Source organism: Pinus tabuliformis, chromosome J (genome assembly GCF_031772625.1).
Source record: "Pinus tabuliformis cultivar Carrire ecotype Pingquan chromosome J, CPIR1, whole genome shotgun sequence".
NCBI classification, from domain to species: domain Eukaryota; kingdom Viridiplantae; phylum Streptophyta; class Pinopsida; order Pinales; family Pinaceae; genus Pinus; species Pinus tabuliformis.
The window spans coordinates 545596448-545622397 of record NC_142295.1 but is presented as its reverse complement, the minus strand read 5'-3'; the positions used below and the strand labels follow the sequence as shown (position 1 = coordinate 545622397).

At 37.3% G+C, this 25950-nt stretch overlaps 1 protein-coding gene across 5 annotated transcripts in view; it reads left to right on the top strand.

The window, feature by feature from the left end:
* The window catches only part of LOC149228174 (autophagy protein 5-like), a 362140-nt gene extending 338963 nt beyond the window's left edge, over nt 1–23177 (top strand). For all 5 annotated transcript variants that reach the window (XM_089378082.1, XM_089378081.1, XM_089378079.1 and 2 more), the window contains 2 exons: nt 22142–22273; nt 22700–23177. In XM_089378082.1, the coding sequence (XP_089234208.1) occupies nt 22142–22273; nt 22700–23139 (572 nt within the window). In that variant the 3' untranslated portion in view covers nt 23140–23177. The remainder of the gene's footprint in view (nt 1–22141; nt 22274–22699) is intronic.
* The last annotated feature ends 2773 nt before the right edge of the window (nt 23178–25950 follow it).

Below are 25950 nucleotides of genomic sequence, written 5' to 3'. Positions count from 1 at the left end.
TGTCTCCAATATTGCTATATGAGGGGATCTTTCATAAGTATCCCTTTCCATGAATCAGAGCAGACCCTTTGATATGTTCAATGACTTCAACTTCTTAGAGGACTATGTCTGTCCTCCTTCTTCATGCAAGGAATTTCGATGACCCATCCAATTTATTGATCTCCTTGCAAACATGAAGTCATTTTACCAAATAGATTAAATAATGAAAGATACTTACTTGACAAGTGAAGATGAACTCTTCTACTTATCACTTTGATGATGGTTGAAGAAGATGTATTAGAGCTCCCTCTTGGATGATCTTCTTCTAGGACAAGGAGAGGATCCTTGCTTGCTTTATAACCTTGAAAAAATGGTGACAATGCCTTCTCGCCTTTAATATACTTCGACTTCTCTTGTAGTGTAGATCAGAAATGCTTCTAAGGTTTCATCTTTCTCGAAGATGATGTGATCTTCATCTTTAAAGTCCTTCGAGCTAGCTTGTCTTGTAGACAACTTGATGAGGCTCTTTGTGGCCTTTTTAATAATAACTATAGAAACAAAAGCTCTTGCTTGTGTAGACCGCTTCTTCGATCTAGGGTTTGATTCTCCAATGTAGATCTTGATCTTTTGATTTGATAACCTTCAACATGCTTTGATGCCTTCCTTGAAGCTTGATCCTTAGATGTCTCTTTGATGCCCTTCCTTTGTCTTCAGCACCTTAGCTCTGATACCATGTTGAGAAATCTAGGGCATTAGTGTTAGTTGATCTCTCTTTCATTAGTGACTGCTTGTGAATGCTTTTTACTTCTTTAGATTAGTATCTTCTTCACCTTAGATTATTAGTGTTATTTCTTCATCAAACAATAACTAATGCATGAACATAAATACACAAGAGACACATCATGTAGGCTATAAGCCAGGGCCAAAACCTCACTCTTTGAGAGGAAAACCCGTACAAATTCTTCTTATAGAGATTCCAATTGACGAATACCAAGACCAAGACCCTTGACCTATTAGCCACTCCAAGGCCAAGACACTAGTCCTCTGTGATTCTTCTTGATTCCTCCTTTTCTTCTTTGCTCTGAGATCATCTCTTCAACAAACTATAGATATACTAGTCATGACACCGAAACTTGTCAATGTATTGTCATCAAGTTGTGACCTTTGCAGTATCATCAAAACACAGTGATACATCACTGAACACTAGTTCCACAGCTTCGTTGTTCCTTCATCACTTTTTGTTGTCCATCTGAATTGTCCTTCCTTTTCATATGACAAACCTTCACTATCCTTTAAACATCTCTCTTAAACTTATTTGAGTTGCCTTCCTTTCTGTGGTCCGAATCCAAGCTTGATGACCATTAGATTCTTGTCATAAAGGAGAAGCAATATGCATGCCTTGAGGAAGAGTAACATATGTCATTTAGGGGAGCGTAACTCATGCCATTAAGGAGAGAAACACATGCCTTAGTAACTTATGCCATTAAGGAGAGGTATGTGTGCCTTAGTAACTTATGCCATTAAGAGAGGAACACATGTCTTAGTTAAGGAGAGTGTAACATATGCATTAAAGAGAGTGTATGAGGATTCTTTTATGACATGCCTTTAATGAGTGTAAGAGGAATATGCCATGTCTTTAATGAGAGCGTAAGAAAGAGTGTAATGTATCATTAAGAGAGAGAGAGTTATGTAGCGCCATGTGAGTCATCAAGGAGAAAGGTGCAAAGTGATTGAGGTGATGAAGGTAAGGTGACTTGTAATTCCTTTTAATAATAATATTTTAGTATCATAAAGGATAATAATAATAATATTAATAGTATTGATGATTAAGTTGAGATTGAACTATTAGGATTGATTAATGATAAGTGATTTTCCTTCAACTATACTTGATTACCAATTGATGCAAGGTGATTTACTATTTTTGGAAAACCATACTTGAGATGCTAGACATGACTTTCAATTTTTAGAAAGTCACTCCAGAATTGTCAGATATGAGATTTTATTTAAGGAAATTCATCCCTGAGTTGCCAATTTTCAACAGAACTTGCATTTGTTTCCTTCTTGGCTATTGGAGTATCTTGGATGCATTTCAATGTTTGGAAGCTATTTTGGATTGTCTTTGGAGCTATTTCTTTGGTGAATGGATGGATATACTACATGTTATCTTGTAAGTGCCTATTGTTGAAGATTTTCTTTTTGAATCTTTTAACTATATGGAATTGTTGCTTCTAGATTATGCTAATTATGCCCTAATTTGTTGAAAATTAATTTTGAAAGCTATCTAGTTGAGAATTGCACATGTTACTGAATGTACAACATGTAATGAATGTTCCTAGTGGAGGAATTATTAATAACTCTCCATCAAATTCCATTTTCCTTTGAAGTGGGTAATTTCTAGGAATTGATACCTAGGGCATCAGTTTTCATCCTCCTTAGAGACAGTTTAGCTCATCTAGCACATCCTTGACTCAATATTGCTAAAGGACAAAGCACTAGTCCAAGTCCTTGGTGAGCATTCTCATTTTTCATCCATAAATTTTCCTCTTAAAATTTTGGTCCTCTAAAGGCTAAGACGTCTAATTGGGGCTTAGAGCGAAATTCTTAGGGAGAGGTTTTGTGAGAACTTGAGAGCCTAAACATTAAGTGAAGGGTCTTGGCTACTTAACCTCCAAATTTGGTGGGCATCCACTTAAGTTTCCTCCATAAAATCTCTTACCCTATGTGTTGCCCTAGTAGGGAAACTCTATTTTTTCTTTCTCAACTTGGGGACTTTCTTGAAGGTTGTATGAACCTAGTACTTGTTGAAGTATATCATAAGAAGCCTTTTCTCTCCATTTCCTTAACCTTGGGAATACCTAAACTCAAGCAAAATCAACAAATGCTAAGTCCTGTACATTTTATTCCTAGGCCTCTTATAGAAAGCATATTGCTCCTTTGTGAAGTTTTATACTTGAAATTTGAATCTTTCTTGAGAGATCCTAGCCTATAAATTTACACCTCAACCTTAGAATACCTTTCATAGGTGATCCTATCTTACCGGGACTCCTCCCATCGGTGAAAATCCATAAAGAGCAAGGGGCCTTGGTTGTGGTGACAATTGGCCATTATCCCATCGTTAGCACTTAGTCTAACTTTTCATCTAGGAGGGTTTCCCTCTCCAAGACCTTCTAGATTTTGCAGTAATAGATGCCACATTGTATAGGCAGATCAGGTCCTTAATGTATTTGGTCAACCCCAGTTCATGGTGGAGCAAAGATAGGTTCATTGGGTAGCAACAAAGCATATGCTAAGATATTTGTGAGGTACAATGGACTTTGGACTGGGATATGTTGGAGTTGGTGGAGTAGAGTTGCAGGGGTATATAGATTCTGATTGGGATGGGAGTGTCGTGGACAGAGAATCCACATCTCGATGTTGTTTCAACTTGGGATCAACCATGATCTCGTGGTGTAGTAGGAAGAAACAACCAATGGCACTTAGCTCAACATAGGCAGAGTACATGATAGTGAGTCTAGTGAGGTATGAGGCCATATGGCTTTGCAAGGTGCTCATAGGATTATTTGGTCTTGAGTTGGATCCCACGACAATTCATTGTGATAATCAGACTTGCATTAAGCTCTCTGAAAATCTTGTGTTTCATGACAGATCCAAACATATAGAGATTAGCTATCACTTCATCAAAGATAGGGTCTAGAGAGGTGCTAGATTGTAGTACATTTCCACAAAGGAGCAAGTGGTTGATATTCTCACCAAGCCTCTAGTGAAAGGGAAGTTTGTGTTTTACAGGGATAAGCTAGGGGTGATGAAATATCCCTTCCCTGCTAGGAGGGAGCGTTGAAGTTCTTGGTAGCTTTGGAAGGTATTCTACATGAGATTTGTGTCTTAACATGTAGAAGATCATTGATTGTCTCTTTAAGTACTTGCTTGGTGGAGTAAGTGATTTACGACTTCTTTCCTAACTCTAACTTAGGAAAAATACAATAATTAAAGCTAATTAATTATGGTGGACTATTAAGCCTAAGTACCAAGGATAAATAATTTAATTAAATAAGTGACTTAGATATGATCTCAGCCATTGATCTCAAGTGAGATGAGATCTAACCTCAATCATCAATCACTTAAGAGACTAGGGTTAGGGATTTGGTTTAATGAAATTATAAAATAAGCCTAAGGGAGAGGTGAAGCCATACAAGTGGAGGAAGCAATTTTCTTTAGAGAAAGAAGCTTAACTAGATTGAATAGAAGGGAGGAAGAGTGCAAGGAAATGTTGGGAGTATTTCCAAAGGAGGCTGAGTTTAGGAAATCAAGAGGCCGAGTCGCTGAAACGCAAAGGAGGCCAAGTTGTGGGGAGGCTGATTTATCTAGTTGGCAGATTTTCTTGAGTACATAAGGTCGTACAAGGAGGGAACTAATTTGCTAGTGGTGGAGGCTGAGTTTCTCTAGGGTTGAATTCTTCATGAGGCCAATTTTCTGGTGGGTCAAATTCCTTGGGCCAAGTTTCCCTGTGGGGGCCAAGTTATAGGTTCCAACAATGCATTTTTTCCATATATTTTTTCTCTGTGGGTCTAGGCCTAGATTTTCCGAAGGATTTTAATGAAGGGAAATTTTTATGGGTGTATACTTACTATTGTGATGTGATTGATGTCTCTGATTTTATTTTTTGCTCCAATTAGTTTATTTCAAAAGTAAAATACTAGTGATTTTATTTTCATAGCAATTCAGAATTTTATTTAATAATTTTTTGAGAATAAAAATTGTTGAGGTATATACAAATCTGCATTGGTATTGGAAATTTAACATTTAATCAAGAGCACCAAGCCCTTTATGTACCCCAATGTTGAACTCCTTTGTCACGACCTTAGCAAAAATGTACCCTTCAGTCAAACCAAAATCATTAATAGGCATGTTATGCTTTTTCTACAGTATTTTAAGGCTTGGATTAGGTAGTTTGATCAAAATTGGATGGTGTTGACTTATTTCCCTATAAAATTGAGGTAGATACAAAGGCTAGACAAGAGCAAAACAAAGAAGGATGATACTAATGATGAGGATCCCAATATAAACAATGGTACAGCATTGTTTGTCAAGTGGTGGAAGTTGGAACATGCATGACAGTGCTACGCCACAGCTACAACATTTTGTTTTCAATGTTGGTCCTTTCACAATTGGTGAACACTTCTTCCATAAAGAGGTGTTTAACAACTAGCTTAGTTTATTTTTTTGGACATTTTCAGGGTGTGGATGGCCTATTTTGTAAGCATAACTATTTGGTCATGTTATTGTTGACAATTGCTAGATAACCAACTTCATTCCATAAATTAATGTTACTTTTTACTATATGACTTAGAAATCTATATGTTTTTTTGTAATTGATAGAATCTAGAATCCAGATGGTTGATGCTCGATTAGTTAATCATTAATGTACTATGGATGTTATTTCTATCTTTATTTATGTACAAATATGCATGTTTTCATATATTTTGCAACTAATTTGGTATTTTGGTTGTTTTTATCATATATATATATATATATATATATATATATATATATATTTTGAACATTTCCAATTACACTTGAGCAAGGTTGCATGAAGCGAGTGCGTCATATTCAAAAAATCCTTAGAAATGAAGTGTCCTGGAAGCATCTCTCTCTCTCTCTCTCTCTATATATATATATATATAGAAAGAGAGAGAGAGAGTCAAGTGTAATTGGAAATGTTCTAGAAATACAGACTTGGGAATTGCTCTAGGATAGCTTGAGAGGTTATTTGTAATTTATTATTTCTATAATCTACTGAATTTGGCTTGAAATTTTTTTGACCATCTTATAACTTCTTCATGCTCGCTATGAATCAAAAATCTGGTTTTATGTGTCATAGAATGATGAGGCTCTTTGAGCCATAGAATTATCATTGACAAGCCCTCAATTCAAGCCATGAAACTAGCCTGCAAGGGCCTTTGAAGACCCTGTGCATGCACTTGTGTTATTGCTTTGCAAAGCAGTTCTTTGCATGTGTTAAAAGATATATGTATATATATATATATATACCTTGAGGTCTTTTAATATGGTGCATGTGTGAAAAGATATATAATATGTATATATATATATACCTTGAGGTCTTTTAATATGGTGCATGTGTGAAAAGATAGATATATATATATATATATATATATATATATAGATACACCTTGAGGTCTTTTAATATGGTGTGGGGTCACGGTGTATACTTTGAGGTCTTTTAATATGGTGTGGGGCCACGGTGCACTGGATGCATATCACTACCCACGTAAACCTTTACTTATGATGTGCATGTTCATGCCCTCCATAAAACCGTTCAACCAAGAATGGCCATTTGTATGGGCACCGATTAGTCTCCTCACTAGACAACATCGCCATGCCATTTTGAAAGCAAGGGCACATGTGGGTGATGGCGCTATTTTTACCTTGTTTTCGACTTGGATTGAGGTTGCCAGCTTGGAACGTAGTCCAGGGTTTATCTTATAGGCACACTAAAATCATTGCCCAAGATGTATGCACCGAAAACTAGAGTGCTTGACTCGCAAATTTGCTTGGGATCTCAATGAGGATTCAAGTTGGGGTGTGTGGCCCTCGTAGATGTCAATTGGATGCTAATTCGAATAAGGTGAACGATGGATTGATGAGGAAACATAGAGGGAAATTGTTCGGGAGCCAATGGTTGGTATTAGATCAATGATTGAGTTGTTTTGGCTGATCCAAATTAAACTCAATGCCAAGGGAGATGCCACGTACCCAACGAGTGATAGGGGATGAAACCCCTGTATTGGAGCCTTTAGGTGAATTAAGTCCTCCCCACTTAAAAGTTCTAATATGCCTTATCGATCATTGATTTCAATTGTGTGGGATCATGTCACATGCTAGTTTAGATTGGTATGACATTGGGGTATGTGCCTTTGAATGGTCAAAGGTCTTGGACATGGGGATTAGCCATGGTTATGTACACATTACGTACTAATGATATGTATGATATAGTAATATTAAGGTTTAAATAGGGTCCCCATCTAATAAATATAAAATTAATTTAATTGGTGGCAGTGGATGACATGGTAGGCCAATCCTGTGTTGGATTTGTCTTTCATTAAAACAGGGAAGTTGTTGTTTAGGTGACAGTGGCAACACTTCTAATGTTCCCACTAGTTTTAGCACCTTGTGAGGTATTTGCACCAAAGTGCTAGATTTTGTAATAACACGCCCAACTGACATGTTTAGGATGAAGCCTATTCATGGAGGTCCAACTAAAAATCAACACCATTTTCACTGATATGAGCTTTTCCCCAAGGAAAAATCGTAATTTCATTAATGAAAAAGAAATTACATGTTGCAGATGCACTTGGTGCATTCATAGAAAAACCCTAATGGGTCCCATCATAAAACATCAAATACAGTTATTGATTATAATAGTCTTCCATTTTCCCTTTCTTCCCCTTCTTTTTTACTTCCTTCCATTCCCCTAAGGCAGGTTGGATGATAGCTAAATCCGAACTCCCCGAAGCAAGGGTATTCTCCTTTTCTGCTTTAGAGGCCTCAGATACGTGAGATCTTTTAGTTCCTAGATTCCATTCATTCTTTGTTTATGTTGTTTTGAGTACTGCAGGAGTTGGTGTCACTACCATTTCTATGTTATGGTTGAGTTTTGTTGACTTTGAATGGTGATCTATCTGAGATGATGTTTCGTTCGTTTCCTCTTTTCCTTTAGTTGGTGGATTCCTTTGATGCACCACTTCTTCATCATTAGGAGGGGGCTAATAAGTGTGTCAATGCTTTGATTTGGTTTGTTGTCCCTTCTTCTTATTTGTTGATTTTTGGCCAAAGGATAGTTATCTTGTAGATTCCCGGTTTAATTGCAAACACGACATCTAAAGGCCATGTTTTCATAAAAAACTTTATGTCCATCGAAATTTTCCACTGCTCAGATGAATACGATCTGGCAGCCCCTTACTAAGATTGATCTCCACACAAATGCAGACATATGTGAAAAGCCCCTGTGTTATTCTCTCACCATCTATTTTGATGAAATCTCCCAAAGCTTTCCCAATGTCTTCAAGCACTGGATGGTGCCAAAAGGGAAGTGGGAGATTAGGCATTTGAACCCATACAAACATTTTTGTTACCTCCATTGTTGATGAATCATTTGGGCACCTAAGTGTGATGAATAAACCAACTCTTCCCCAGAACCAAGGTCCTTCCTCGAAGATTTTCTGGTAATCTTTTTTTCATAAAGGGTGTATGATAAAGAATCCCTTTGAGCATAACTTGATATCACATTCTATAGTCCAATTTGTGTAGATCCATTGGTCTAGATCCTCCAGTTTGGGCCAAATATCGTTAAAACGACAAATAACTTCCTCTTCATGAAAATATGAAAACATGTTATCTACTTGAGGATTTTGGATCTCGATCTTATCTACCTGAGGATTTTGGATCTCGATCTTTGGGTGTTCCTCCATCCTTTCCACAATGTATGGATTGGGCAGTGTCCTTGTGGAAGTTGTAACCTTTGCATCTGCACTCCTTTTGATAACTTCTTTGTAGGAGACAGAAGGCCCATGTCCTAATCCTCCAAGTAATCCATACATCAAAGATAGAAAAGACCCTCTACTGATGTTGTATTCTTTGAGAGACCTCTGATCCTTAAGGATCTGCCTTCTAAGATAATATTTTGGTCGGCTGTTGGGATTCCCTCCCGTTGTTGCATCTTGTGTTTAACATTTTCCACTAAGTCCTCGTCATAGACCTAGATTAGAATAGATCTACCTGCCAAGGTTTTTATGAAGATTTGGAATGTCCTCTCCTTTTCTGTGCATAATGTTACCACTTCGTAATTTCCCTAGGCTGAGGAGAGAAACCCAAAGGTAACCAAAAAATCACTTTTAAAGTTGGGATCTAGCCCTTCCAGCGTTAGAGAGGGATCTCTCTGTCTGATTTGGATTTATGTTTTTAAAATCTTAGGCTAGTTATTTAAGTTTGAGTTGGGTTTTTCAAAAGTTTGTTTGAAAGATGCTGGAAAATTCCATTGGGCATGGAGTCATAAAATTTTGAGTAATCAATTATAAAAATAACAGAGAAACTGTAACAAGGCAGGGTAGGAAAACTCCTGGATCTGATAGAGTGCTTGTGGTGTGAATAAGATGAATATGATATTTGAGCTCAATTAAAGATAGAACATACACAGATAAATTCTATACTTAATATCAGAAAGAAAACATTGATATTATTAACAAGCCAGAGCAGATTACACTTAAGAAAATTTGGCCCTTAATCTTCTTGCAACAATAAGGAGGGAAAAACATATGGAAACTGAAGAAAAGAAACAATTTTACATGAAAGAACACATCACCAATTGCTTGACACGGGAATCCTGGAACAAACTTTCTCTGTATTTCTGTAAATTGATCACTTTGAGTATAATCCACAATTTACATTAATGTAAAGCTCCTTTCTTCATACATAATCCAACCCATTCCAACCCTTTCTAAGTTTTATTACATAATATTTATAGACTGTCTTGAATAAATTCGAGCTTCAAATAAAACTCATTACAAAAATAATATCTTCTAAAAACATGTAGATATTTCTAAAACAGAACTAAATAATAGTAATTTTGGACAAATTTGGCTGAATATTTAAAGGAAATCTGTTGCTGACTGTGGCTATATATTTCTGGAAGAAATAACTAAAACAATACACTAAAAATAAAAACAATCATTGGAAAGTGCAAGAAATTTGGAACTGCTGGGAAAATCTTTATTCTTGAGAATTGGAAATTGGTTCCTTAATGCTAATCCTCTGCCTTTGAATCTGGAGTGGCTGGAGTTGTTTTCGTAAAAACTGTGAGCTGCCCTTTCAAACTACCAATCCCTCTTTTCCTACGATTCAATAGCTGCCGACCCATCCATCTATTAACACTTTTGTATGTTCTTATCGGAGAAGTTCCCGCTTTATTGTTTCATTGATACTCCTCAGCGCCTTGCGCTTGCTCCTTTGGCCTTTATTTTTGTTATATAAGCGGGCCAGTGATTATCGAGTCAATGCAAAAGAGCCCCTTTATAACGTAACTTAACGCGCAATTTTGATTTGTCCTGGCTCCTTTTGCTTTAGCCCCTTCCCGCATTTCTTCACCACAAGACCGAGGGCTGTAACGATTGGCTTAACCTTGAGGTGCTAAGGCTTATAATTGCTGTCATGGGCTATTTCCCTTTGTTAAAAGCTTTAGCGCCTTAGTTCTTTAAGTCTTAACGACCGCATGCCAGCGCCTTTATCGAAACTTTTCAATTAGAGCTTTTTAAAGTGGCAAGTGTTACAAAGCACCGATTTGCTCTGGACCTTCAATCGTCGATTATGATGTCATCACTGCCATGTGGCACCTCATGAGTGGTGACACATGTAACTCTAAATTGCCCCCTTAGGACCCCTCAAAATGCTAAAATTGCCTGCCACATCCTTTTGTACTGCCATGTCATGCTGACGTTAGGTGCCATGTAGCTTTATCGAAACCAATCATACGCTGCCACGCGTCCTACTAGAGGAGAGATAAAAGGGCCCGTCTTGCTTTGGTCAATTCACGCGGGACTCGTGTGACCTCCGATGCGTCGATCGCCGATCACTTTGGACCTCCGATCATTGATTGCAGATTGCCTTAGACCTCCGATTGCCGATTACCCCGGACCTCCAATATGAAAATATCGGAAATTCTCTGATGTCACACCGAGATGACACGTGGCAGAAGGAAAATACCCAAAACTTAGAATTTTTTACATGTTTTTCCTTTGTTTTCTGGTTTTGAGGAGCAAAACTTCAACTTGTTCTATCTTTTGATCCAGAAGTCGGTTTGAAGAACCGGATATACTATTGGAAAGCTGCTTCTGAGCACTTTCCAATGAAAACACTTGCAACATGATTTGAACCAGACTTTATATGCAAAAACCTCCCAAACTTTCATACTTGTCTTGACCATAGGACTTCAAGAACTAAATGGCTCCTTTGACAAGTAAACCTTTAGGCTATGACACCTTAGTGATACATAGGCTAAATTGACCATCAAATTCTCGAAATGAATAACAGGAAGGAGACACTTCAACCCTAAATTATATGACCCTAACACAAATCCCACTTCTTTCGGATCAGAGCTTCTCAAATCAATGGGTTAGAGAGTGGAGAAGAAAGTAGATCTATGCGAGCGAAACTAGATCCGCAACCAAGGGCTATCTGGGATTGATTCAGTTCTTCTGACCCCTCCTCCCATCCATGCACTAAGGGAAAAAGCCTTAGTTTGGACCAAGGAGCAAGAGCGACATTTTCAGAAGCTCTCGGTTTGGGAGCGATTTGGGGAGTGATTTTTTATATAATATATATTCTTTTATATTTTGATGCATATATGTCAACAAAATCATGGAGAATGATGAATTAGATATAAAAAGCATAAAAACATAAATTGAACCATATAGCATCAATCATCTAAAAGTTATAATCTTGATCAACCACGTCCACAAGTTAGTAATATACAACATATTGAGTCTCATCAATCTTAAAGTTTCAAGCTTTCAAAATTCAATATATAACATTTATCATAATTGATCACGGAAGTGTACTTGTAAGCTAAGTGTAACCATACAACAAAGAATATCTAACATGAAATGAAACAACTTTCAACTTTCACGAAGCATCATATTCATAATTCATTACCAATGAGTTATAATTGCCAACTTCAAACTTCAAACTTAAATTGTCATATATTGTTTACAAAAAATATCATAATAAATATGAAAGAGTTAATAGTGATAAAAACTACTAGAAACTAGAAAAGACAAGTAAATCTATTATCTATAACTTCCTCTTGCCGACACGAGAAATATCTAATTTTTGAGCAGTTGACCGTGGTATTGGCGGTCTTCTCGAAGTCTCCTCCCGCACAATCGCATGACCAGAACCAGAAGACACATGCCCTCCACGTGAGGATGTAGATAGAGGTGGCGTTAGCAAAGGAAAAGATGTTGGAACTCGAGCACTGGCACTGCTACTGGATGGTGGGGGTGGCATGGTTGTTGCTTCATCATCATCTCTCAAAAGTTCTTCTTTCAATTCTTCAAGATGTATAGTGCCATCCTCCAAATTATCGTCCTCTGGGTGGTTGTCCCAAATTTTATATGTTAGATCGTCATAGCCATTCACAATAATGACTCAACAACCTCAAGTTGTAGTGCACATAAATCAAGCTTTCTACTTGATTTTCATTGAGTCTGTTTCTTCTCACGTTATGTATGAATTAAACAAAGTCTTTCGGTGAAATCACATGAATTAAACAAAAATTATGTATGAAGTTGTAGGTGCTCCAACACCTCTCTGCAGAAGAAGTATTTACAACCCGCGGGAGAACTTTGTTTTGCCAATTTTGGCAAAAGTCCCATGCTGCCATATGCTTCCCACCATGTAAGAGCATCAAATCTGTCTCTATATTCCATTGCATGCAAAGAACCAAACAAACTAGTGCAACTGAAGTATCTACCTAATTCAAGACGCAGATTAGCACACTACTCATTGTCAAGTACCAACTTGTCTAATTCTTCCATATATCCTTTAGATACCTTTGGATTTGTATGGGGTTTGATCCTAACCCCACCCCTAGGTGCAGGTTGGCCCAACCAAGATGGAGAGTACTATTTTGGCATAAGGATATACGCCAAGGCATGTAGTGGAACATTAAGTTTATTCCACCATGTACACACACAATTGTGAATCAATGTATACAAGTTGGGATCATCTTTCTGAACAATATCTTTTATTTGCCCCAACATGGTATCCATCTGCTCATACACCTCCCCAATCACTGGTTTATCTGTATCTGCAAAATGAATCATGCTATAAATGGGCTTCGTGAATTGCAATACTTGCCTCACACATGCCCAAAATAGACCATCAAGAGCAGTCTCCTCCACCTGTTCAAAACCTTGCTTGTCAGCTGCATTTGTAGCCTTGTCCTTTAATACCTGTCAGTGTGGACTTGATACCATGCTAGCCAATGACTTTCTTACCTTCAAAAGGCGCCTGAAGGTGAGGTAATAGCTAGCAAATCTAGTCTTCGCAATCTTCAACAACTCCAATCTTGAGTGATTGCGGAAAATCCCATGGGAATTGCTATGATTTGTAATAAATTTTATCATTTGTTTGCCGCTCTTGTACAAATAACCAATCCATTTGTATTGTTGGTTTTTGTTCTTAATAATATCATGCATCAAAATGTTCATTATGTGAACCAAACACCCAGACCAAAATATGTTGGGGTATTTATCCTCAATAATTGCTCCCGCTGCCTTACAATTAGGAGCATTATCAGTGATGACTTGGATGACATTGTATGGCCCAATACGTTCAATTGTTTCAAGTAATGGTTCTGCAATGTTGATGTCGGTCTTGAACTTCTCTGAGTAATCATATGCTGAAAGGAAGATGGCACCACTAACAGACACAACAAGAACACTTATCAATGGCTTGCCTTTTACATTTGTCCATCCATCAGATACAATGGACACCCCATGCTCAGTCCAAGAATTTGTCATTTTACTCAAAGAATGTGATATTTTTGCTTTTTCATGATCAAGTCCAATGGTTCTAGCCTTGTCATACCCAGGGCTCTTGTATCCTTTGGGGGCATCATTTATGGCAGAACCCATTTCATGCCAATAAGGTGAGCGAAAAACATTGAATGGTATCCCACATGCATAGAGAAAGTGATAAAATTTTGAATCCACATCATTCCTACACCCTTCGTCAAGGAAATTTGATATGTTTCTACGCCTTAAAGAGATGTTTGTTCCTGTGCCTCCATATCCACTGCCATGGGAGAATGCTGAAGGAGTTCTTTGTGCATGTGATTGTGAGCTATGTTCAAAAAAACCCTTTGATTTTTAGATTTGTATTGGGTTTCCTCCTCTTCCCTTATGTATTTGGCTCTATCTGTTGCTGACACACTTACACAAGCTTTGATTCCTATTGGTTTATCTCCATCCCATGGCCCTTTCCCACAAAGGTGCCTTCTGGCACGGGTGTATGAACCTATGTAAGTTTTGTTGCAATGGGGGCATGTAAATTTAATGATTCCACCCCCTTTCCTTCCTTCAGGCCTAGAAACATATTTCCATAATGGGGTTTGGTCTTGTTTAGTTTTTGAAGCCTCATCATGTCCACTCTCTTCCTCCTCACCAAGGTACTCCTCTCCAGGGTTTTCATCAAATCCATTATAACCCACTTCTTCATCCTCTTCTTCATCATGATCAACCCTCCTACTCTCCAACACTATAATAACCAAAAAAGGAACCAACAAGAAGAAAATGCCAAGCCATATAGCCATGATGTTTGAAGTTTTGTGTTTCCGAAAAAATGGAGGAATGGGAATGGGAAATAGAGATTTTTTATTTTTATTTAGCAATGAACATAAAACACAAAAATGCTAGATTAGAGTGTAGATCCTACCTCTTTGGCCTTCAATTCCAAGCTCCGATCTCCCTTGCAAGCTCCTCAAGCTCCTCCAAGCTCCTCTCTCTTGCTCTCTCCAAGCTCCAAACTCTCTCTCGCTCTTTCCAACTCTCTCTTGCTCTATGGGAGGGGAGAGGGTCTTTTTATCCTTTTCCCCCTCCCCTTTCATCCCTTTCCTCTCCCTCTTTGTCGTCGCCTCCCTCTCTCTCGATTGCACGGCCTTTTCCGGTGTCAACGAGAGTGTTTTTTAAGAGGGGGAGTGGTCGGGAGCAATTGCTCCCCGACTGCTCCCCCTCTTAAAAAATCGCTCCCGGAGCGAAGGGGAGCGGTCAAGGAGCGATTTCTCCTAACAACTCCCCTAATCGCTCCCTCAAAACTAGGGAGCAATTTTTTTTAAAGGGAGTGCACTCTCGAAATTGCTCCCTCTTTCGGAGCAATTTCGGGAGCACACTCCCGAGTAGATCCTGAGCGGAGCACGAATTGGGAGTGTTTTCGCGCAGGGGACCGGGGGCGCTCCCCTGCAACCCTGGTTTGGACAGATTGATTCTGGTCTGGAGACCATGGAGCACTGATGCATAAGGATTAAGAAATTTTAGCAGTGAGGAACCTCTTGCATCGGAAAATGAAACAATAAAATTAAAAAACCGGAGTTTGGTTTTGATTGGCTCAATCCTCGTATCGATTTCCTCAACCACATAATGTCTCCCACGACGACCAGAATCAGTCATCTTAGTTTGATCATGGTTGCAGAGCCAAACAATTTCTATGTCGAATACTCACGTCTTGGTCATCTCTTGACCACAGGATGAAAGGTGATGGACAGTGGTTGCAGATCCAATCAATCACTGGCGAGATATCTCGCGCTCCCTTACCATTGCCTAGGATGGCGCTAAGATCATACCCCTGACCTGCGGCTACTGAGGAAACGAAAACCCTATATTGCAAAGTCATTCCCCAGTCTTTCCTAATAATACTTTGATTAGATAGACAACATAACAATCAGTCACTGATATGAATTGCTATGTAACCTGAAAGGAATTAGGAGAGTTAGTTGATGGTTATGCAAAAATGTGCATACACAACCATTTTGGAGGAGGTGTGTTACTTTGTGCGACCTTTTATCATGGACCAAGCTAGAGAATGAGATCATTCTTCTTTGTTCTACAAAGAAAAAAATTCCTATGGGTCCCTTTTTCATGGTGGATATAACAATACAATTCATCATTGAAATTATCCTTGGCCAATACTCTCACTTCAAACACTCAAGGAGTATGTAAAGATTTCTGGAGAGGGTTAAAGTGGATCACTCACATGTCATGGCAAGTGATGGCAGCTATCTCAACAAACCACAGTGTTGTTACAGGATGAACAACAAATATTTGCTGTCACAGCAAACTACAATGTTGTTACAGGCTCTCACAGCAAACTACAGTGCTGTTACAGGACTCTCACAACAAACTATAGTGTTGTTACAGACTCTCATAGCAAACTACAATGTTGTTACAGGACTCTCACAACAAACTACGGTGTTGTTACAGGACTCTCATAGCAAACTATAGTGCTGTTACAAGAGGAACACATTGTTTTTTTTCAATCATGTAGTCTATAAAAACACAGTTTAAAGATCCCTTCGTAACTCCCAAACGAAGGATCTTTTTGAGAAATCGCTCACTTGATACCAAATAGACCTTGCTCTGAACAAAACCTAGATGCCAGAATTTCAAAATTCGTCTTCCTTTGATTAGAAATCGACCTGCAAAATTGGTGACAATTTTCCTTTACAAATTTTCTTTCTTCTATTTGCTGGATACAGAGTGCTCTGTATTCTCGAATCTGAAATGTAAAATGACTCTTTCCAATACAAAATCTTGGATGCAAAAGTACTGGATTAAAATATTAACTGAAATATGATTCTCCAGGTTCTCATTTAAATGTAAATAACAGAGAAAACATAGTGCAAGAATTCCTCATTCAACACAGCAATTTAAAGACCAAATCAATTTTAATCGCCTGATATTAATATTATGGTTCATAAAACTCACAAACACATATGCAAATAGCCGTCTCACACACACTTACAGATTCAATTTGTTGCTACAAAAAACCACTAGCCTAAGAAATGTTGTTCAATTAACTTCAATCTCACACCAAAATTTACAACACCCAAAAATGTTCCTCCTCTCTCCTTCCAAACTAAAAAGCCACTGTCCAATAAATGAGTTCATGGATGTGAACCAATTTCACTTAGCCCTAACCACCTACTAACTATAAAATCATTTCTTTTAACTAGATATTCCTAACTAATCTTAACTGAATATCAGAAACTTTTTCAAAAATAAACTTTAAAATGTTCTAGCTTTGACATGTGATCAATCCATCACATTGCTAGGTTCTTGGTCTGACTTTAATTACTTATCATTTTTATGTGCTCGGCCTAATGCACCTACATCAGACTCCCCAAGAAAGAAAAATTTATGAGCTCGTGGTCATAAGATCTTCCATAGAGTGACCCGCTTTTTGTAGTGCTGCTTCATCTATCCAAGTAGAATCCTCCATCGGACAATCTTTCCACTTTACAAGATATTCCAAGTATTCTTGCCTTTTGGTCTTCTTGGCAACATGTGTATCCAAAATCTATTCAGCATCTAAACTCTTTTCGACAAGCATTTGCTTTAGCCACTGTTGTTCATTTCCTTCATTCTGGTCAAGATTCCCAGAAGTTTGATACGCATCACGAACTGTGTAGGGATACAAATCTGCTACATTAAAAATGGGTGAAATGCCAATTTCTGGAGGTAACTCCAGCTCATAAGCATTCGCTGAAAACTTGCAGAGGACCTTACAAGGTCCTATCTTTTTCATTTTCAATTTGTTATATTCTCCCTTTGGAACATCTCTCTTCTTAGGTGAGCTAAGACCATATCTCCCACTTCAAAGTTTCCCTCTTTCCTGTACATTTGCTCATTGCTTGTAGCTGTTGCTTGTATCTTGTAATCTTTGTTTTACTTTCTCGTGCAACTCACTCATGGCTATTGCAAAATCCTCTCCATCAGCACTTCTATGCTCAAGCTTTCCCAAGTCTCTTAGCTCACAAATTCCCCTCGGATGCATGTCGTACAAGATCTGAAATGGACTCTTTCCCGTGCTCCTATTTGGTGAGTCATTATATGCAAACTCAGCCTAGGCTAGCACATGATCCCACTGCTTTGGTCGGTCACCTACTAAACTCCTCAACAAATTACCCAAACTCCTGTTTACAACCTCTGTTTGCCCATCAGACTGTGGATGATAGGCTGAGCTAAAATTTAGCTTAGTGCCAAGTTTCTTCCACAAGGTTCTCCAAAAATGTCCAATGAATCTTGTGTCCCTGTCAGAGATTATACTTTTTGGAAAACCATGCAACCGAACAATCTCATCAAAAAACAAATTAGCCACATGGGTAGCATCACTAGTTTTGAAACACGGAATAAAATGAGCCATCTTAGTAAATCTATCCACAACTACAAGGATTGAATCATTACCTCGTTGAGTTCTCGGTAAACCCAGAACAAAGTCCATACTCACCGAGTCCCAAGGTCTGTTAGGAATGGGTAATGGCATGTATAGTCCAGCATTTTGACTTCTCCCTTTCGCATGTGGACATACCCTACACTTACTCACATACCTTTGTACATTTGCCTTCATCTTAGGCCAAAAATAGAAGTGGCTCAGCTACCCAAGTGTTTTCTCAACACCAAAGTGTCCAGCGAACCCGCCATTATGCTTTTCTTGGACCAAGTTTTCCCGCATTGAGCAATTGGGAATACATAGCTGATTGTTCTTGAACAATAGCCCATCTTGCAACATAAACTCTTTCCATGGACTGCTGTCCCTATTGACTGGATTTCACCGAATCCCAAGGTTTGTTAGGAATGGGTAATGGCATGTATAGTCCAGCATTCTGACTTCTCCCTTTTGCATGTTGACATACCCTGCACTTACTCATGTACCTTTGTACATCTGCCTTCATCTTAGGCCAAAAATAGAAGTGACTCAGCTGCCCAAGTGTTTTCTCAACACCAAAGTGTCCAGCCAACCTGCCATTATGCTTTTCTTGGACCAAGTTTTCCCTCATTGAGCAATTGGGAATACATAGCTGATTGTTCTTGAACAATAGCCCATCTTGCAACATAAACTCTTTCCATGGACTGCTGTCCCTATTGACTGAATTTTTACGCCCTGCAAAAGCTTCTTTAAAATCAGCATCAATGTCATATAAGTCCTTCAAATAATCAAAGCCTAAAATTTGTATTTGACTTTCCTGCATGATTAAGCATCTCCTACTCAAGGCATCGGCAACCTTATTTGCCTTCCCACTAATGTGCTTCAAAACAAAAGTGAAACTTTGAAGGAACTTCACCCACTTTGCATGTTTATGATTTAACTCAGTGTTGTTAAAATCGCGATAAAATCGCGATTTTATCGTAAAAGCGCGATTTTTTCATTTAGCCGATTCAAATCGCGATTTTTATACATAAAAATCGCCACTTTTTTTTATAACGATTTTTATCGAAAAAATCGCGATTTTTTGAAAAAATCGGAAAAAAGCGGGAAAAAATCGTTAAAATCGGGAAAAAATCGTTAAAATCGGGAAAAAATCGTTAAAATCGGGAAAAAATCGGAAAAAAGCGGGAAAAAATCGTTTGGCACAAAAATATTCATTTTTTTTCAATTTTTTTCAATTTTTTAAAAAAAATGAATATTTTTGTGCCAAACGATTTTTTCCCGCTTTTTTCCGATTTTTTCCCGATTTTAACGATTTTTTCCGCTTTTTTCCCGGCGCCGATTAAATCCCGATCGCGATGTGTGCAACACAACTTATGTTGCTGCATAATGTATTGTAAGGCAGAATTATCCGTGTATAGAACAAACTTGTTAGGCATCAAGAAATACCTCCAATGCTTCAAAGCTTAAACCACTGCATAAAATTCTTTGTCATAGGAAGAGTATTTCTATTTTGACTCATTTAACTTCTCGCTGAAATATGCAACGGGCTTATCTTCTTGGCTCAGTACAGCTCCAATGGCTGTTCCACTAGCATCACATCTCACTTGAAAGGGCTGATTGAAGTCTGGCAACTTCAACATCGGCTTCTCAGTGATCTTCTTCAATAGTTGAATTTTTTTTTTGCTGCTGTCCAATAAAATGGCTGCCTATTCTTCTTGATGGTGTCAATGATAGGTGCACAAATGCCACTAAAATTCCTGATAAATTTTCTGTAGAAGCTGGCTAAACCATGAAAACTTCTCACCTCAAAAATATTCTTAGGTGAGGGCCAATTTACAATTGCCTCTATCTTTTCTGGATCCATTTTCAAGCCATCCTTAGAAATGACAAAACCCAAGTATACAAGTTCACTCTTCATAAAAGAACACTTTTTCATGTTGATCAATAGCTTTTCTTGTTGCAATCTCTATAAAACATACTTCAAATGTCTTAAGTGCTCTTCTTTAGTTTGACCGAAAACTAAAATGTCATCCAAATAACCAATGACAAACTTACCAATGAACTCCTTCAAGACTTCATTCATCATCCGCATAAAGGTACTGGGTGCATTTGACAAGCCAAATGGCATGACCATCGACTCGTACAAGCCTTCATTGGTCTTGAAAGTTGTCTTCCACTCGTCTCCTTCTCTGATCCGAATTTGATGATAACGACTTTTCAGGTCAAGCTTTGAGAAGTAGGTTGCCCCACCCAAGCAATCCATCATATCATCCATCTGTGGCAATGGAAACTTGTAACGAATGGTGATCTTGTTGATTGCTCTAGAGTCAGTGCACATTCTCCATTCTCCACCCTTCTTTGGACTTAATACTGTAGGTACAACACATGGACTCAAACTTTCCCTTATTAGTCCTTTGTCCAACAATTCTTGGACTTGCTTCCTCGCTTCTTCATTCTCTTTGCCATCCACTTGTACAAGCCTTCATTGGTCTTGAAAGTTGTCTTCCACTCGTCTCCTTCTCTTATCCAAATTTGTTGATAACCACTTTTCAAGTCAAGCTTTGAGAAATAGGTTGCCCCACCCAAGCAATCCATCATATCATCCATCTGTGGCAATGGAAACCTGTAACGAATGGTGATCTTGTTGATTTCTCTAGAGTCAGTGCACATTCTCCATTCTCCACCCTTCTTTGGACTTAATATTGTAGGTACGGCACATGGACTCAAACTTTCTCTTATTAGTCCTTTGTCTAACAATTCTTGGACTTGCTTCCTCACTTCCTCATTCTCTTTGGGTGTCATCCAATATGCAGCCTTGTTCGGAAGACTTGCTCTCGGTATCAAGTCTATGTGATGACTGATGCTTCTTTTGGGTGGCAACTCACTTGGCAATTCATCAACTACAATATCATGAAACTCATGCAACAACTCTTGAACTTCAAGAGGTAAATCTACAATTTCGGTGTGCAGAAGTACTACCTTTGGCTTGCAAATCACTGCATAGCTTACCTCTTCTTCTTCCATCTATTGTAGAAATTCCTTTCGACTTCCTTTCGACTAAATAGCAGTGTTTTTGGGCTGCTTGTTTCAGCTGTACCTTCCTCTTTCAATGGTACAAGAATGTGCTTGATGCCATCCTTTTCGAACTTATAACAATTGCTCTCTCCATCATGTGTCACCTTCCTATCAAACTGCCATGGGAGACCCAAAAGAATGTGACAAGCATCCATTGGCATTACGTCACAGAGCACCTTGTCTTTATACTTGCCTATCTGAAACTCAACTTCACTTTGTTCATGCATCAACAATTGGTGTCCTTTTTGCAACCACGATACCTTATAAGGTGTGGGGTGCTTAATCTTTTTCAATCCCAATTTTCCCACCATTTGTTGGGAAACTAGATTGTGTGTACTTCCACTGTCAATCACGAATTTGCAGCATTTTCCTTTTGCCAATTAAAACGTCTTCAGTGTCAAATGAGAATAATGAAATTAAAGCAAGTCTATGAAAGTAGGAAAATGATTGACTGACCAAATATATGATAATTCTGTTATTCTTTTATGGCACTGGTAGAAGAGGAGCACAGACGAATAAAAGCACAGTGACCAGGCTTGTAGATGGTCAGTATCTGAAGTTTAGAGTGATCATTGGGCATGTGGCTGGTTATCAAGTTTGAATTAACTTAAGTTGTAGTAAGTAGAAGCTAGAAAGTTTTATATATTGCCAGAACTATTTTGGGGATGGAAATGTATACCATTATTATGGTGAAATTGTATACCATAAATGCTACTTCCACTATGTTAATTATAAATTTGTGTTCATTATTCTTGATGAAGTCGTTCTTTCTTCTTCTGTCCTTAATGCTTAGCATGTTTTCTTTATTTCACTGAGCACATCATTTTCCCCTGTTTGTATATTTATTTACTCAAGTTGGTTCTTGGTGACTCACTGAACTACAACATTTGACTCCATGTGTTTAGTCTTTGACTTAAGCACAGAATATATTCTCAAAATTCTTACAAGCATTGGGTTTTGGCCCTACAATTATTGCCTTTGGCCCTTTTGTAGAAGCCATGTGAGTAGTCTATGAAAATGCAGTGCAAATGCCTATGATGTATTATGGTATTATGGATTGATGTCTTCATTTCTATTCAAAATCTCTGGTCAGGAAAGATCCCACTTCGGTTGTATTTACGTCATCTAAAAGAAGTTCGAGATGATCTTGCTGATGCATTGCCAGTGGAATGTTGGGACGAGATAAATTATATCAACAAGGCTGTAGAAATTCCAAAAGATGAAGGTACTGTTTATGTTATCACATTGTATTGACATATTTTCCCCATTATTTTAGAGAATTTTTTTTGGTCTTGGTGCAATCCGCAATTTGTAATTCTAAAAAGGGAAGCCATCAACAGTCCTTGTGGCATAACATAGAATAAATTTTATCATCACTATCATTTTCCTGCTTTTAGGATAAATGCCATAGTATAGCAATAGCTTGAAAGAACAGATAGGTTGCAAAGTAAGAGATACACCCCTATATGCAGGAAATTGTCACTTTTAAGAACTAATTATATGTGCTTTCTCCTATAAAACATACATAAGTTAGATAATATAACATTGCATGCCAGAAATCCCTTGTTTATTTCCTCCAAATATGACGTTATTGCACTCCAATTTGAAACTCTGTATTGACATATTACTAATATCTGTTAATGTAATACAGGTTCAACTTTTACTCTGGGTGCTGCACTGGCAAGTGTGCTCCCTAAACTTTTTCCAAATCATTTTTCAGGCGAAGAGAGCAAGAGATCTGCTAATTCCAGTAGCAAGTGCACAAAATCTGTATTGGAGGATGATAAGAAACAAAGAGATTCTGCTGTCACTTCGCAAGTGGAAAGTGAAAATACATTGCTTTCTTCAAATCAGGTTGATTCAGAAATGGTACAACATGGCTTAAACAGTGCACACACTTCAACAGATCAGGACAACAATTTGAAACCATCAGAAGTACCAGAAGCTTCTTTGAGAGCAGGGATTGAGATTGTTAGAGTGCAGGGAATTGAGCCCAGCCTTGATTTGCCACTTTACTGGGCAGCTCAAAATTTAGTTGCACCTGAACATTTCATTCACATCTGCATATATACAAAGAATGTTGGAAGATGAAAATAAAAATCTGTTAATAAAATCATTATTGTATGAAATACTAGTATAGATTTGTAGGTTTCAATATCTTGTTTTCTTAATGATACATTGATTCTTCTATATTTGCCTTAGATGGCAGAGTAACATAGAACGTAGAGGGAAAAACGCAAATAATTGAATGAAGGACAAAGAAATTGCATGAATAAAAAGTAATCCTGGATTTTCCGTTTAGTTGGCATTCAGATTAGAGTCTGATTACTGCAATGTCAGATAATCCCAAATTTAGTTAATAGGAGTGTGGAACTACAAAATGGACAATTAGCTACGGTACTTTATGCATGTGGATATTTTATTTTATACATGCCAAGCACTCAAGTCCCATGTAATGGAATATAATATATAAAAATAATATAAATAATAATAATCATAAAATAATTAATTAAACAATCTTTTTAGTCATAATTAATTAAATAATAATTAGTCACTAAAGAGGGGTGTCTTAAAGATCATGAAGGCGCGGCAGGTATATAAGCGGACCATCTGTAACCATCTCATATCTCTTATACCATCAATATTCTCATATAAAAACTACGTCCACGTGTCTTATAATGGATCCTTTTATATTTCAGAGATTCTAAATACTCTGTTACATATATGAACTGTGTTCATTACATTGGTATTAGAGCTATTTGACCTTTTGGCTCGTCAACTGTTACATTAATATTGTGTTCATTACATTGATATTACATTGGTATTAGTTAGAGCTATTTGACCTTTTGGCTGGTCAACTGTTACATTGATATCACAATTGCGTGGCCTGATCTAGCCTTTGGCCGTCAATTCTTAGTCAGCTTCGTTGCCATTGTGATCCAAACATTCCGGTACACAGTTTTTGAAGTTTTTTCATTTTGCTATGAGGGACGTAGTGCTATCGACACATGGTCAACCTTTTGCCCCCGCTCCTGTACCTGTCGTTTTTTCTGCCTTGCTGTCCAAAGTCCCTGCTTTTCCCTGCCTGGTCAAGTAGTAAAACCGTACAACCAAAAAAACAAGAACCGTTACTTTGAACGTTACACTTTTACAATTTTCACTACGGTCGTTCTTGTAAGTGCCACTATAGAACAATTACATCATCGTGTAGATTAATTGAAGCATAGCACAATTATTACTTCTGAAGTTATCACATTTGTTAAATTCGACCAACGATTCATTATACGGTAATCACTGTGCTGTCTCCAGTGATTGCCGCACACTCTGGGTTTTAAGCATATAAATCAGAGTCTGTACGAATATGTATGACTTGACCCACAACATACACGGCGGTGCTGGATCACTTTTTTTGGAATTGTCTACGGAGTTGCAAGAATTGCGCGAATGGTGGTTGGAATTTGGGTAAAAAAAATTCAAAATTTTTTGTAGAGATGGTGTTTGGATCATGTTTTTGATGGTGGAAATAGATTCAGCTCTGTCAAAAACTTTTGGGTCACTTAAACTTTCGAAATTTGCCAAACTTTTGGGGCACCTAAAATTTTGAAATTTGCTGACTGTAAAGGATTTACAAAAATCCCAACCAGATTTTATCAAAATATGATCAGAATTTCCATAATTTTCAAAACAAAAAAAAGGACAAAAAATTTAAAAAACAGTCTATTGCCAGAATGGTGGTTGGAATCTGGGTAAAAAAATTCAAAATTTCAAAAAAATTTGTAGAGACAGTGTTTGAATCATGTTTTTGACAAAAATCCCAACCAGAGTTTATCAAAATATGATCAGAATTTCCATAATTCTCAGAACAAAAAAAGACAAAAAACAGTGTATTTCCAAATGGTGGTTGGAATCTGGGTAAAAAAAATTCAAAATTTCAAAAAAATTTGTTGAGATGGTGTTTGAATCATGTTTGTGGTGGTGGAAATAAATTCAGCACCATCAAAAACTTTTGGGGCATCTAAAATTTTGAAATTTGCCAACAATAACTTAAATTTACAAAAATCCCAACCAAATTTTATCAAAAATACGATAATATTTCCATAATTAAAAAAAAAAAATCTCCCTTAAGCCATGGCCTTCTTAACCAAGATGCATTGAATTGCTTTAAAAACATAAACATAAAATAAAGTTAGTAAATCACAACCTGAATTTAACATTGCAATCTATTATTGTTGTGACTGCCATATCAAAATCCACCATACAAGCCATATTCGAGTTGCCTAATCCGTTAACAAGCATGGTTGAAGGTCATGACTATTTGGTTGTGACTATTGTAACCCTGTGGCCAATAATCACACCCTTTGGAGCCCAGCACAAAGGTGACGACGCCATCCCAAAAACATTTTATGAACCATATATATTAAACATATTATACAATTAAAATTAAATAGGAAAAAGGGTTATAATCTAAAAGTACAAGTATTAAAAATTTCAAAACCTATTATTTCAACACAAAAAGATTAAAGAGTTTATTATTAATTAAATAGGAAAAAGGGTTATAATCTAAAAGTACAAGTATTAAAAATTTCAAAACCTATTATTTCAACACAAAAAGATTAAAGAGTTTATTATTAATTAAATAAAGATAGAGGGTGATAAAGATTAAAGAGTTTATTATTAATTAAATAAAGATAGAGGGTGATAAAAAAAAAAGGTGAAGTATCACAAAGAAGTGAAGAAAGGACAAGGACCAGAGATGAGTTCTATAAGCAAGCAACTTTTCGGATTAAATGTTTATTTTGTAAAATGAAAATTATATTTTTATTGATGTGTAAAAAAAAATGAGGTATCAAAAAAGAAATATAAAGATCTCGTAGATAGGTTTTACAATGAGTCAAAAGAAAA